At 40.6% G+C, this 13,808-nt stretch overlaps 1 protein-coding gene across 1 annotated transcript in view; it reads right to left on the bottom strand.

Moving 5' to 3' along the window:
* Window positions 1–915: 915 nt before the first annotated feature.
* Window positions 916–13,808, bottom strand: part of ABCC4 (ATP binding cassette subfamily C member 4 (PEL blood group)) — a 247,657-nt gene continuing 234,764 nt past the window's right edge. The window contains exons 30-31 of the mRNA XM_072782615.1: window positions 13,079–13,213; window positions 916–2,661 (exon numbers count right to left, since the gene is read on the bottom strand). Coding sequence (XP_072638716.1) covers window positions 2,554–2,661; window positions 13,079–13,213 — 243 coding nt within the window. The 3' untranslated portion in view covers window positions 916–2,553. The remainder of the gene's footprint in view (window positions 2,662–13,078; window positions 13,214–13,808) is intronic.

Below are 13,808 nucleotides of genomic sequence, written 5' to 3'. Positions count from 1 at the left end.
GACTCAACACTAGTTTAAACTGTGTTGGAACTTTGCATAAATAGAATCATAAATATCATTTGGGGGCAGGTTTAAGTTTTTGAAATTCACCTGTGTCGTTGATGTGGTGTAACCGCTTTCATTGGGTGTTCTTTTTAATTTTAGCCATGCCAGGGGGTGTTTAGTGCTATCTCACTGTGGCTTTAATTTGCATTTCCCTGGTAACTAATAGAGTGAGCACTTTTTTGGTTATTGGTCACTTGGACATTCTCTTTTGTCAAGTGCCTATTCAAAGTCTCTTGTCCATTTCTCTAATTAGCCTTTCTGTGTTTTTCTTAATGAGCTTTAGGAGTTCTTTATGTTCTATGGTATTGCTTCTCAGCTATTAGCCTGCATCAGAACCACCCTAAGGGCTTGTTAAGACACAGATTACTGGTCCACACCACCACATTTTCTGATTCAGACATCTGGGATGAGACACAAGAATTTGCATTTCTAACAAGTTCCCAGGTGAGGCTAATGCTGCTGGTCCAGGGACCACACTTTGAGAATCAATGTTCTACAGTGTTTTAATGTTTATGATTTTGTTTGCTGTTTAATGTTTTAATGTTTGTTTAATGAATGTTTCTTGTTAATTCAGGGCAAAGTCACCTTTCAAAAAATATAAACTTCAACAACTTAATACTTGTTCAAGCCTTGGGCATAAGCTAGTGCTCTCTCCGTTCCTGGAAGGGGTACAATCAGGCTGGCTTCAATATCAGCTGTTTCAACCTGTCTGAAACCCACCTTGCTACTTAGAATATTTGGTACATCTAGTTAGCCAAGAGAACCAGTTGATAATGAAGATATTTTTTTGATCTCCGGAAAACTTGCTGGTGTTTAATAGCAAGGAAATGAGTCAGTAATCCCTCTAAGAACAAAACACAAGTCTCTGAATGGAGATGAAAACGGTCATTTATTTCAAATTGTTTCATTAAAAAAATGCTATGACATTAAAACAAATAATATAGAAACATGCATTTTTTAAACTGCCTTTAACCTCTATAAACCAAATAAACACATACATGCTTCCAGTATTTCCAATGTTTTAACAAACCTCATTATCATCATTGTCATTTCAGTTTCCTGAAATACTATCCATGACTACTGAACAAGGTACAGGCTTACTGAACTAAACATTCACCATATTATTTCTAACTATGAGGAATCAAACAGCTACTGCACTCAATATATCTTGTGTAGTTGCTGTGTGTGCTTTTTAAGGCTTGATGCTATAAAACATCCATTTCTCTCTGAGGAGTCCAAAAATCTGCTGTATGAGGGCATACAGCTTAATATATGCAACTTGAGGGTGGTTACACCTTTATTCTGGAGGTCATGAGAGTCCACATAACACCTTCAGCAATTTGAACTCCTATACCATAGACACCATTAGGAAAGTCAAAGACCCATGGTTCAAATAAAGTGCAGCAGGCCTTGGAAGGACAGTGGTTTGCTGACTGACTAATTGGAAAGACCAAAGTGCTATTAGTGGTCAGAAGTAAAAGAACCTGGGCAGGCTCATAACAGGGAGCCTCCTGGATGTGCCCTGAGAACACACTGCACAATTACAGCTGTTGTTGGCGACAATGTTTGGTTTTTCTCACCAAGTCAGGAGGCCCTATACAGGCAGTGTAAAAGGGATTTCGTTAAAGGCTAAACCAAAAGGCTTATATTCAGACAGTTATCTGTCAGTAAACCAGAAATCCAAATAAGACTACTGCCTGATAGTCCAGAATGACAGCTAGCAGTTGGGCCTTTTCTCAAAATGTCACCATGCTGAGCCTCAGACTGCAATGGTCTCCAGGGCAGGGTCACACAAACAGAAAGGTCACACATGTGGCCTTCATTATCCAATCACCAGCATGGGCTCCAGTTTTGAGAAAGTATTATTTTCTCTTCCTTGTCCTTCAGACCATGCAATTAAATACCACCCTTCCCTATTTTAAGAATATGGCTTTTTTGGTCACGAAAACGTCACTTAAAGTGTCTTTGCGGTTTTTCCTATTAGCTTCATCTGTACTATCTCAAACAGAGGCCTTTGGGGAGAAATAATGGATCCTAGTTGTTATGTTAAAGAAAGTGGCCAGAAAAAATGGCAAATTTCACACAGTCTTCAAGTCAACAGGATCCCTGATATCACTGGAAAGTAATATGCAATTTGGGAGGGTAGTGTGTAAAAAAAAAAAAAAAAAAAAAAAGTCTGTGCCAACTTTGTCTTCTACCTTACAAAATGGGTTTTGGCTCTGAAGTCTCTTTAAGGCACCAAACCTGATGGACAGCTTTTACTGGTGTCCTGCACCTGTGATTGGATAAGGAAAAAAATAACAAGAAACTATTACATATAAATAAAAAATAGTATATCATTCTGCTAGAGCTTGAAATAATTGAGTGAAGTTGGGAGGAAAAAATCCAAATAAACATCTTGAATGTGTAAAATATCTTCTGCTAGTGTAAAAAAAGTACAATGTAGTTTACACAGTGCAAAAACTATTTTAAAAATGCCTTTGGAATAGACTGAATGTTGTAGTAGAATCACAGTGCTGTCTCGAAAATAGTAAAGGCTGAGGGCTGTCCATTGGAAGCATTCATAACCACGTGGCCATTCTGAGTAATATCTGGGTAATTCCTTTTGAAGTACACCTGTAAAAAGGAAGGGATAAAAAAGGTATAGAAAGAACATGTTAAAAAGTTTTCAAGTCCTCCAACCCAAGGTGATGCATTTCAACCTCCACTTCTTGTGATGGGAACCTCATCACTGGTGAAAGTACAATTAAAAACAAACAGGAGGGATCCCTGGGTGGCGCAGTGGTTTGGCGCCTGCTTTTGGCCCAGGGCGCGATCCTGGAGACCCGGGATCGAATCCCATATCGGGCTCCTGGTGCATGGAGCCTGCTTCTCCCTCTGCCTGTGTCTCTGCGCCTCTCTCTCTCTCTCTCTGTGTGTGACTATCATAAATAAGTAAAAATTAAAAAAAAAAAAAAAAAAAAAAAAAACAAACAGGATGTATTCCCTTCTCTGAAGAAAGTAGCCCTATTAAAACCCTTGGCAGGGCCGGGCTTCGTGCCCAACAACCTGTAGATCCACTTTGGTTCTGATCATTCTGATTCCCAGATAGGTTTTTATCACTGCATTAAATTGATAAAGCAAAATCATTTTACTGACTCAAAACCTGAAGATAAATTAAAAACAGGGTGACAAAGAGCCTGGGGAACCTAGCGTCTATACGAGGGTTTCTCATTTTCACACATAAAATGAGCACAATAGATTTGGATGTTAATATCGGGTTGTAATCCCTATATTTTATAAACTCTGATTGACAAGCATTGAAATGCGGGCGTATATGTATGAAATATCCCAGCGTTTAATTTGCGCAGCAAAGCAGTTATAGGGGCCTATAGAAATGTGATCTGAGGATAGTGGGCCACAATAATGAAAAGAGAAGCAAAAGCTTTAACAATGACTCAACCAAGCAACTTCTCTAAAATGTAAGATGATACCAAATAATAGGACAGTTCTTTGCCAAGCCTTTGAGTTCTTGAATTCTACCAATTTCTAGCTGAACTAGAAGAGATACAGATTTTCTGATAAATGTATAATCAGAACATAAAAGGAATGAAATGCTGTCAAGTTTCTCTGTTCCACAATCATCAGTTTTTAGTAGCTGTATCCTATCTCAGTTCCTTGACAGATGCGCATAACAAAATGAAATAATGTCAAGACTTGTGAGCTCTTATCTCAAAATGTGTTTGGGTGAAAAAGGACTTCAAATGTAATTTTTTTCTTCCCCCAAAGAAGAATGTGAAAAGTTTTGTTTGAGTCTTTAAAACAGAAAATGTACCATCTATCTGGGGTTGACATATGTCATGAGCTGGGTCGCTTAGTCATACGATTCTGGATCTATTTTATAAAACCTGGCTCCAAATATATTTGTGGATGCTGTCAACAAAGTTATCATGGGAGATAATGGGCTTCACATACAAAAAAGAAAATTGTTGGGACACCTACCTTCAGATTAAGTGTACTTTTTTTCCTTTTCTCTTGTTGCTTGCATACTTGCTACTCCAAAAATAACATTACATTTGAAATACTATATATATATATTAAAATGTCACTTAAGGAGAAAAATAAGGACTGCCCCCAGGATTGTTTGGAACTCACTGGGTAAAAAAAAATCAAGGTTATTTCGGAGATAATGCAAGTATTTAAAAATAATAACTTGGGGTGGGGGATAATTTTTTATGTAAACTTAATGTTACCCATATTTTGTATGGTTATATATTTATGTACTCCAAGAACAATAGTTATTTCTTGTCGAAACTAAAAATAGCCAATAAAATAAAAATACATTTTCATTTTCTGCTGTTTGATAGGCATCTCCCAAATAACCTGATTCCTTTCCCTATAATCTGCTCAATGTAATTTTTTTTTTTTTACAGAGAAAAATGTCATCATTAACAATGCTTTGCTGAAAGGGCCCCAGCTTCGTGGTCTGAAAAACTTGAAACTAAACACTCCAAGTGTGAAATGCCCATGTATAGAATCCTTGAAATGACCCTTCACTTCATCCCATGTTGATGTGTTTGGGAATACACTCCAGCTAACAGCAGAAGTGAGAGGGAAAGCATCCCCTTTCCCTGAGTGGGTTATGAAGGCAGCTGAGGGAAGGGTCTCATACCAGCCTGGGAGGGGCAGGCCCATGTCTACTCTCTCTTCCTGTGACTCATTGCTGATTCTGGAAAAATCACTCAAGCTCTCTCTGTACCAGGTGCCTTACCTGGGAAGTGAGACAGTGACTTACCTCATAGGAACTAATTACTGGCTACAAACTGCAGATGGAAGATACACCACGTAAGTGGCGGGTGTGATTAAGAGGCCGCTCTGAGAGGTGGCCCCCTGGTCACCGGACAGGAGCAGCATCACCCTGATTGAATGAGGAAAATAAAACAGCCAGGAGAGGTCTTTTGGTGGCTGTTGTGACTTTATCTTTACAGAACTGAGACACCTCAAATTCAGTGCATATGGTCATGGGGGAGGTGGAAAGCATCGAGAGACCACAAAAGTTGCAGAGCTAACACGCACTGTTCACTCTGAGCAGGTACTTATGCTCTTCAGTCTCAGTTTCTCCATTTGGCAAAAGGGATAATAATAATGCCAGCTCAAAACTGTTGGGAAGATTCAAGGACACAATGCCGTAGGTCTGAGATCAAGACAAGCAGATGGTAAGGTCATTGAGTATTAGGTTTCTTGTCCCTTTTTTTCTCCTTTTGGGTTTGGTTCATTACAGACCATCTGATGGAGGCTGAAATGAAGTTCAGTATGTGTGTGACTCCAGCTTGTCAAAAAAGCAACCATCACAGAATCACATCTCGCTAAAAGCAACAGAGCAGTAAGAGCTGCCTAGGCATGGATGAAGGCCAGCAACAGAGCTTTTATTTACATTGCATTCAGAAGACAGCAGTTCAATATGTTGCATTCTGGTTCCAGACTCTGTCTGTTCACTCTTACTACACTGCATGGGCCTGGTTCAGTTCCAGTAACTCTCACACTTCTCATCTTTACAGCAGGTGGAACTCCAGTGTAGACACTGGCAAGCATGTCACCAAGGTTAAAGAGTACTGGAGAGTTAGTGACGACCTCTGCTTTTTCATTAATGGAAATGGACTTCCCCTCCCCCAGTCCTCTCAGAAATCATCCTAAACAGCAAGGGTACTGTGAGATACAAATAAATAAATAAATAAATAAATAAATAAAGCTAATTTCTGATGAAATTGGGAGTCCTCAGATATCCCAAATGGCAAGATATCTGGATGGGCTGCCAAATGCAACTAGATCCAGTTGGGCTGGAGTAAGACAGAGTGGAGATGGCTGTGGGAGATCTCAGCACTTGTGGGAGAACACAGGTGTCCAACTGCCTGGTGAAATCTAAGGCATGTCAAGGAGGAACCATATAGAATCACCATCTCTGCCTTGAGAACGCACATGGATGAGGCCCTCGGAGAAGAGAGATACTGAAATGCAAATAATTGCCCATCTTTGCGGACTAGGAAGGAGGACAGGCTAAATGAACATGCATTTTTTATTTCTCTCTCTTGCTTACACACACACACACACACACACACACACACACACGCATTCTCTCTCTCTGTCATGAGGAGCTTCTAAGTTAAGTAGATTCCCTTTGGCCTGAAATAATGTCCTAGCCACCACTACCCTAAACATATGGTCCACGAAAAACTCAAAAGGGAATAGTAGGAGTAACAACAACAACAATAACAACAATAATATAATAGTAGTACATCTGTAAAGGACACAAAAAAGGGAAGAAAAGAACAAGATAAGCATATGGTAAATACTCACCAGATGAAAACTATATAAGAAATATAATGCAATACATTCAAAGAAAATGTAGAACAAGCAATCTATGGACAACAGAAATTCGAGAGTTTGGAAATAGGCACAGCAACACAAAATGATGAAACAGGAGTTGACTGAGGCTAAAAGTGGAGGAGAATATGAAAGCATCATAAAATGGATAGTTGTATGAATGCAGCAAAAAGTACATTAACCACTGGGGTAAAAATGGATGAGACATGAAGGACAGTATTGAGAAAGCAAGCATAATTAGAAACTAAGAATTAACAAGGATCAAAGGGGAAGAACAGACAACATATAGATGATAGATATTTGTAAAGAGGAGATTAAAAAATTAAAAAAAAAAACCTCAAAGTCATTAATTCAGGTAATGTTCAGAAATAAAAGACTTGAAGCTTGGGACCAACAGAGTACCGGATACCCTAGAAGAAACTAACAACCTTCAAAACAGAGAGAGAGTCCTTTGCGCATCCAGGAAAGAAGACTGAGTTACTTCTCACTTGGCTTTAGACTTCTCCGCATGAATAAACAATAAAAGAATACTTTACAGCAAAGTTTAGAGCATACTAAGTGAAAGTAAACGGGACCCAAGAATTTTATAACCAGAACATTTAAATTAGAGATGCAGCAAATACTTCATGCATGCAGTAAAGTCAAGGATTCTAACTCCTACCAACCCTCCTTTAGGATGCTACAGCACCCTTTTATAATCTTTTAATTTTACTATCATCCACAACAGTAAGGACGTTTCATATTATACTGAGACTCAGTAGAGATCACCATCTGTACTGAAAGGACATCCAAGAAATATTTTCTATTACTATGAAAGATTCGCTGTTCTTTTTCTTTCATTCCATTCTTTTACATCTCATTTCTTTTTTTTTTTTTTAATTTTTATTTATTTATGACAGTCACACACAGAGAGAGAGAGAGAGAGAGAGGCAGAGACACAGGCAGAGGGAGAAGCAGGCTCCATGCACCGGGAGCCCGACGTGGGATTCGATCCCGGGTCTCCAGGATCGCGCCCTGGGCCAAAGGCAGGCGCCAAACCGCTGCGCCACCCAGGGATCCCTTACATCTCATTTCTTAAGACACGCAGGTCATGACTAACTAAGCGAATTCCACAGCCCCACAAATGGATCACAACCTGAAGTCGGAAGACGATATACTACAGGACAGGTTTTAGCCAACTAAGAGATGAAGAAAGTAGCATTTGAAACAAGTAAGTATAGTAACAGGGTTTAAGTATTTTTAAAGATTTGAAGGTAAATAGAAGAAAGAAAGCTACTTAAACAACTAAAATCTATTTGGAGCAAAAACAGAGAAGAGGTATCATTGTTTATAATGGGGAATCAATAATAATAAAGTGTTCCTAGAAGAAGTGAAACGTAAACACGTAAAACAATGAACAAAGGGGAAAAAACAGTTGCCTGACTGGCTCAGTTGGTGAAGCATGAAATTCTTGATCTCAGCTCAGGGTCATGCATTCGAGCCCCACATTGGGTGGAGATTACTTAGAAATTAAACTAACAAAACTTTTAAAAAACACGTACTAGTTAAAAAGTTTAAAAGAGAACACTAAAAGTTGAAAGCATTAGATAAAATATATCTATGATCTCAATAAATGACAATGGAATAAAATTCATCTGTTAAAAAGGGTCAAGGATTAAAATTAAATCCCAGAGTTAAACTCAATAACATGCCATTTACAGGAGATATATCTATAATCTGATACTAAAAGACAAAGAGATACAAGGGAAATGAAAAAGTGAAAAGCAGGGGATGCAACAGCTATTTTAAACAAGCTTGCATTCGGAGATAGGTGCATTAAATGAATCTAAGAAAGAAAAGCACTTTAAAATAGAAAATAGAGGCACCTGGGTGGCTCAGTCAGTTAAGCTGCCGCCTTCAGCTCAGGTCGTGATCCCAGAGTCCTGGGATTGAGCCCCACATCAAGCTCTCTGCTCAATGCGGAATCTGCTTCTTCTCTGTATTTAGCACAGGAGAAGCAGATTCCGCAATAAATACAATCTTAAGAAAAAAAAAATTTTTTAAGTTCTTATATTTGTAAAATGTTCTGCATTCTTCAAAACAGGTAAGCATATACCATCTCATCTGATCACTGTAGTAAGAGAATGACAAGGTGGGTCAGTGCTGTAATCTTAGCATGACAAGCAAGGACCCTTGGCTCAGAGACCTTGGGAGACACATAGGGCCCTGGGGCTGCCAAGTCCTTCCTCCACCTATTCAAACTGGTCCAGGCTCCTAGAGCATAGAATATTGGGATTTCCTAACACTGGGGCTGTATCAGGTGATTTCACAAACAGATAAGATGCCACCTGTTACACACTGGGAAAAAAAGAACTCCAATAAACCTCAGTTAGATCTGCTTCATCATCCAAGGCATTCAACCTTGGTGATGGACTGATGTCCCCTCAATATCTGTATGTTGAAATCATAACCCCTCAGTCCCTGAAAATATGAGTATATGGAGATAGGGTCAGTTAAGTTAGAATGAGTCACATGGTGGGTCCTTATCTAATGTGACAGGTACCCAGATGAGAGGAGATTAGGACACAGGCATACACAGAGGGAAGACCAAGCTAAGACACAGGGAGAAGATGGCCATCTACAAGGCAAGGAGAGATGTTTCAGAGGAAACCAACCCTGCCAACACCTTCATTTCTAAATTCCAGCTTCCAGAACTGTGAGAAATACCTTTCTGTTGCTTTAAGACATCTAATGCCCCTTTCATCTTTATATACGGATAAAGTACTTTCTCTACTCTTTCATGGATCATCTGTGAAGGTCAATTAGAGAGTGATTAAGCTTGCTTATACCAACATTTTAAGAGAAACAACAATGTAGTCAAGAAAACATGACTTGGAAGTACCTTTTCCTACATGCTGAGTTTTCTTTTCAAAGGAGTGAATATCAACCTGTTAGGAATAGAAAGCTTGTTGACCTAGGCTAATCCTCCTGCTGTTACTGTTCTCAGTGATGCATTTGATTTTTGATGGTCGCACATTTAAAAAACTGACAATCTGATGGCCTGTTCTAAGAGGACCCAAGCCTATGCAGAAGTAATGTCAACAAGATCTTCAACTGGGGTGAGAGCTAGGGCATGTATTCCCATCTTTCCAAAGAGGGGACCTGATCCAGTGGCACAACTGAAATCCCACAGAGGCATTCTGCCATTATTAGAACCTGGCCCCACCTTGAACACCATGTAAGAAAAGGAGAGGGGTTTGGAAACTTGACATGTGGACTGGAGCGGCTCTCAGCCTCAGCCAGCAATTTACCCTCTGCTCTCCACTGACCAGCTCTGTGGCTTTAGGGGAGTCCTTAATCCTGTCTCCTCATCCACAAAGTGGGATAACAAAGAACCACCATGAGGATTAAGTGAAATCATACACGAGAAAACCATGTAAGTTAAATGATAAAGAACTACTACAATGTGGGAATGCAAGCTGGTGCAGCCACTCTGGGAAACAGTATGGTGGTTCATCAAAACGTTGAAAAGTGGAGCTACCTTACCATGCAGCAATTGCACTACTAGGTATTTGCCTGAAAGAAACAAATGTAGCAATCCGAAGGAGCACTTGCACCCCAATATTTAAAAAAGCAATATCCACAATAGCCAAACTACAGAAAGAGCCCAGATGCCCATCAACAGATGGATGGCTAAAGAGGAGGTAGTGTGTGAATGGACTACTATTCAGCCATCAAAAAAAAAAAAATCTTGCCATTTGCAACAAAGTGGATGGAACTAGAGGGAATTATGCTAATTGAAATGAGTGTATCAGTGAAAGACAATTATCATATAATCTCACTCATGTGCAATTTATGAAACAAAACAGGATAATAGGGGAAGGGAGAGGAGAACAAAACAAGGCAAAATCGGAGAGGAAGACAAACCATAAAAGATTCAGTCATAAGAAACAAACAGGGTTGTGGGAGGGGAAAGGGGGATGGGGTAACTGGGTGATACAAACTATGTTAAGTAATTAAATTTATATTTTAAAAAATGAGAGCAAGACAAACACAAACATACAAAAACACATACACACAAAGAATTACCCAAATGTAACACTATTAATATTGTTAAATGAGGTGAAGGATTACTGCACCAGGAGCCACAAGACTGCTAACTCTGTGATCTATGAACACTTCTGTACATATGTTACACTTGCATTAAAACATGTTAAAAGAATTGATTTCTAATTCTGTGTCTGCTGCAAGCTAGAGTTAACATAGGGTAGGGCCACCTTCCTTCTAAGGGTCCTAGTGTCCTCACTTGTAAAATGAGGATGTTGAACTATATACTATCTTGCGTTATTTGGAACTATCTGTGATTTATTTCTCATTACTCAACGTCTTGATAATATACCATGATAACACATTTTTAAAATGGAGGTTTTGACTCGTAGGTGGGGACACATCTGTTTGATGTGAAATGCCTGAGGTCAAAGAACAAAGGGGTTTGTGAGATTCCTGGCTGTTTTACGAGATTATACAGGGGATCCCCAATGACTGGCTGGCTGGGTGTTATGAGGGGAACACTGCCTGGGAGATATCTAAGAGATGAAAGCACTCAATTTCAGGCATGAAAGCAATACAGCGCTCTACATGTAACTTTTCTATATTCACGTAAATTGTAAAGATGTATGAAAAGTTCAGGACACAGATTTCCTCATCCCTAGCCCTTGGTTTGAATTCTAATTCTACCAATTATTCAGCCAACTGTGTGACTCTAAACAATTTCCTTTCTCTCTGAAAGTCCCGGCCTCTTAAATCAGCACCAAGACAAGAGAACCTGTATCACAGCATAGTACATGGTGCATGACAAGTATCAGAGCCTCATCCTGTTCCTCCACATGGCTCAGCATATAAACTGAGGATCTCTCCTCCTTTCAATTCTTGGATTTATACTGGGGTTGACTAAGGAACATATATGACATATTAGTTCCCAGCATAACACTGTGCACATATATACACATTGAGGAGTTCTTGAGGATGCAAGCAGGATTCAAAGAAATCCCCTGTGGAAGTCTAGCTCTTTATTTATAAGGAGGGATGAGAGATGAAGCAGTGACAGAAGAGAATTTAGTTTGTGTTTTGGATAAATCTCTCATATGTAAGTACTGTTAGATATTGGGACAGATATTCTCCAGATACTTAAGATATTACACAATTCTTTCTTACAGTGAAAATCCGGTAAATGCAGAAAAGGATGAAAAGGGAGACACCCCCATAATTATAATGCATAGACAGAAACAGTTCTGATGGGGAGCCTCAAAAGACTGCAGGTCCCATTCCACCCCAGCCATGTATCTCAAGTGGTAAGAACACCTGACTTTCCTTTCCTCCCCCAACTCCCACCTTGTATCAGAAAGAGTTATAGGTAAGGCCGGACACTAGCCAAGTCCTTAAAGCAGCTCTCAGTTTTCACATCACACCTGTAGAATGAGACACTCCATTATTGCTATTGGAAAGATACCAGATAGGGATCCCTGGGTGGCACAGCGGTTTGGCGCCTGCCTTTGGCCCAGGGCGCGATCCTGGAGACCCGGGATCAAATCCCATGTCGGGCTCCCAGTGCGTGGAGCTTGCTTCTCCCTCTGCCTGTGTCTCTGCCTCTCTCTCCCCCTCTCTCTCTGTGACTATCATAAATAAATAAAAATTTATATAAAAAAAAAGGAAAGATACCAGATAATCTGAATGTTACTCATAGAGCACCTTTTTCTGACCATACACAGTGCTTAGTACTTTCGCACACATCATCTCTGTGAAAATGTTTGATAAACCTTCAAGCACCATTCAGACGGTAGCATCAGGATAGTATAGATTCTTGACTGTCCCAATGACAATTTCATTATCTAGAAGGCAGAGGAAGCATAAGGAGAACACTAGGCCTAATTCAAAACAACCAAGAATCAAGGACAAACCTGGGTAGGATGTGTCAGGCAGTATCATGCAGTTTTCTTCACAAATAATAAAACAGAGAAGCAACCTACACGTTTCCCTGGTAGATCTTCCTAGCCCCGAGAGAAAATATCCCACATTTTTTCCCCCAACTCTCGAAATTTTCTGAATGCTCAGTGACCACATTTGCATCTCAAAGGTGATCACCAATTAGAATGAAATGTAATGGGTCCGGGAAATGTGAACATTCTGTGCCACGGGAACATCTGAACCCACAGAATGGAACATGTGAAATCTCTTTGGAATCTGCTCTCTCTCTGCAATTAGGCACAGGTGCCTACACACGCCAGGGTCCCCACGGGCCCACTCACCTGGGCACACCAGGATGCGTTCAGGGTCCCCATGTGCCCAGGCACCTGAGCACACCACGGTGCACTCCAGGTCCCCGCGCACCCGCGCACCCGAGCACGCCACGGTGTGCTCCGGGTCCCCGCGTGTCCGTGCACCAGCGCGCCCCACGTGCCCGCACATGTAAGCGTGCACACCTGTGGCACCCCCGCGCCCCCATGGATTCTGCCGATTCTCAGCAGACCTGACTTCAACCTGGGACGTGTTGTTAAGACCCAGCCATGAAGCGCTGTCTCTGAAGGCTTATAATTGAAAAGGGCACAGGGTGCTTGTTACAGCACCCCCGGTGCCAGGTTGCACGGAGTGAACGGCTGCAAGGAACCTTAATTACCACTCCTTGCGGCGAGCTCACCTGTTTTGCTGTTTCAGTGAGGGCCGCCGCTGCTGCCTTGCCCAGTTGCTGCACCATCTTGTAAAACAGGCTCTCTTCATTCTGCAGCAAAACATATGGTTCATCATATTCTTTCAGTCGTCCTGAATCCAAAACCTGTTAATCAGCAGAAAAGAAACCCATTAGCACACAATGTTTTGCAGCAACATATTATAACTCAGACAATATTTCGGAAAGGGGCAGGGGAAGGAGAATAGAGAGAATCCATTTGGGTGGTAGGTCTGGCTGGTGTTTAAATGGTCTGATTACCCCGTTTTCCTAAGCAGACAAAGGCCTAGCCCGACCTTTTATTATTATAATGTTATAGGAAAAGAAGAAAATGAAAGTTTTAAACTATGATTATGGGCACTCAGCAGACCTGTGGCATTTTATATTCTGCCAAAGGCATTTTGGGTTGTGATTAGTTAGTGCTTTTGGCTCTCAGACTCTGAGGTTTGAGGGCTATTTATACATACATTCAGAGTTGGGGAATTTCTTGATTTCAGAAAATCAAAGTCAATTTACCTAAAAAGTAGAGTGATGTCATACAGATGGCAGCGGCCTGACAGCAAATTAATTGCCAAGCTGGTCTGACAGCATCTCTGAGAAATATTTGGAAAAGCTTCTGGAATTTCTTTAGGGTCCTAGAACATGTCAGCCAGTAAGAGGGGACAAAATGCCCCTGGCAGCAAGATTAAGGTGCATCGTCAAA

This window comes from Canis lupus, chromosome 17 (genome assembly GCF_048164855.1).
Source record: "Canis lupus baileyi chromosome 17, mCanLup2.hap1, whole genome shotgun sequence".
In the NCBI taxonomy this organism is placed as follows: domain Eukaryota; kingdom Metazoa; phylum Chordata; class Mammalia; order Carnivora; family Canidae; genus Canis; species Canis lupus.
Note: the sequence above shows the minus strand (reverse complement) of the source record. Positions and strands in the feature narration are given on the sequence as shown.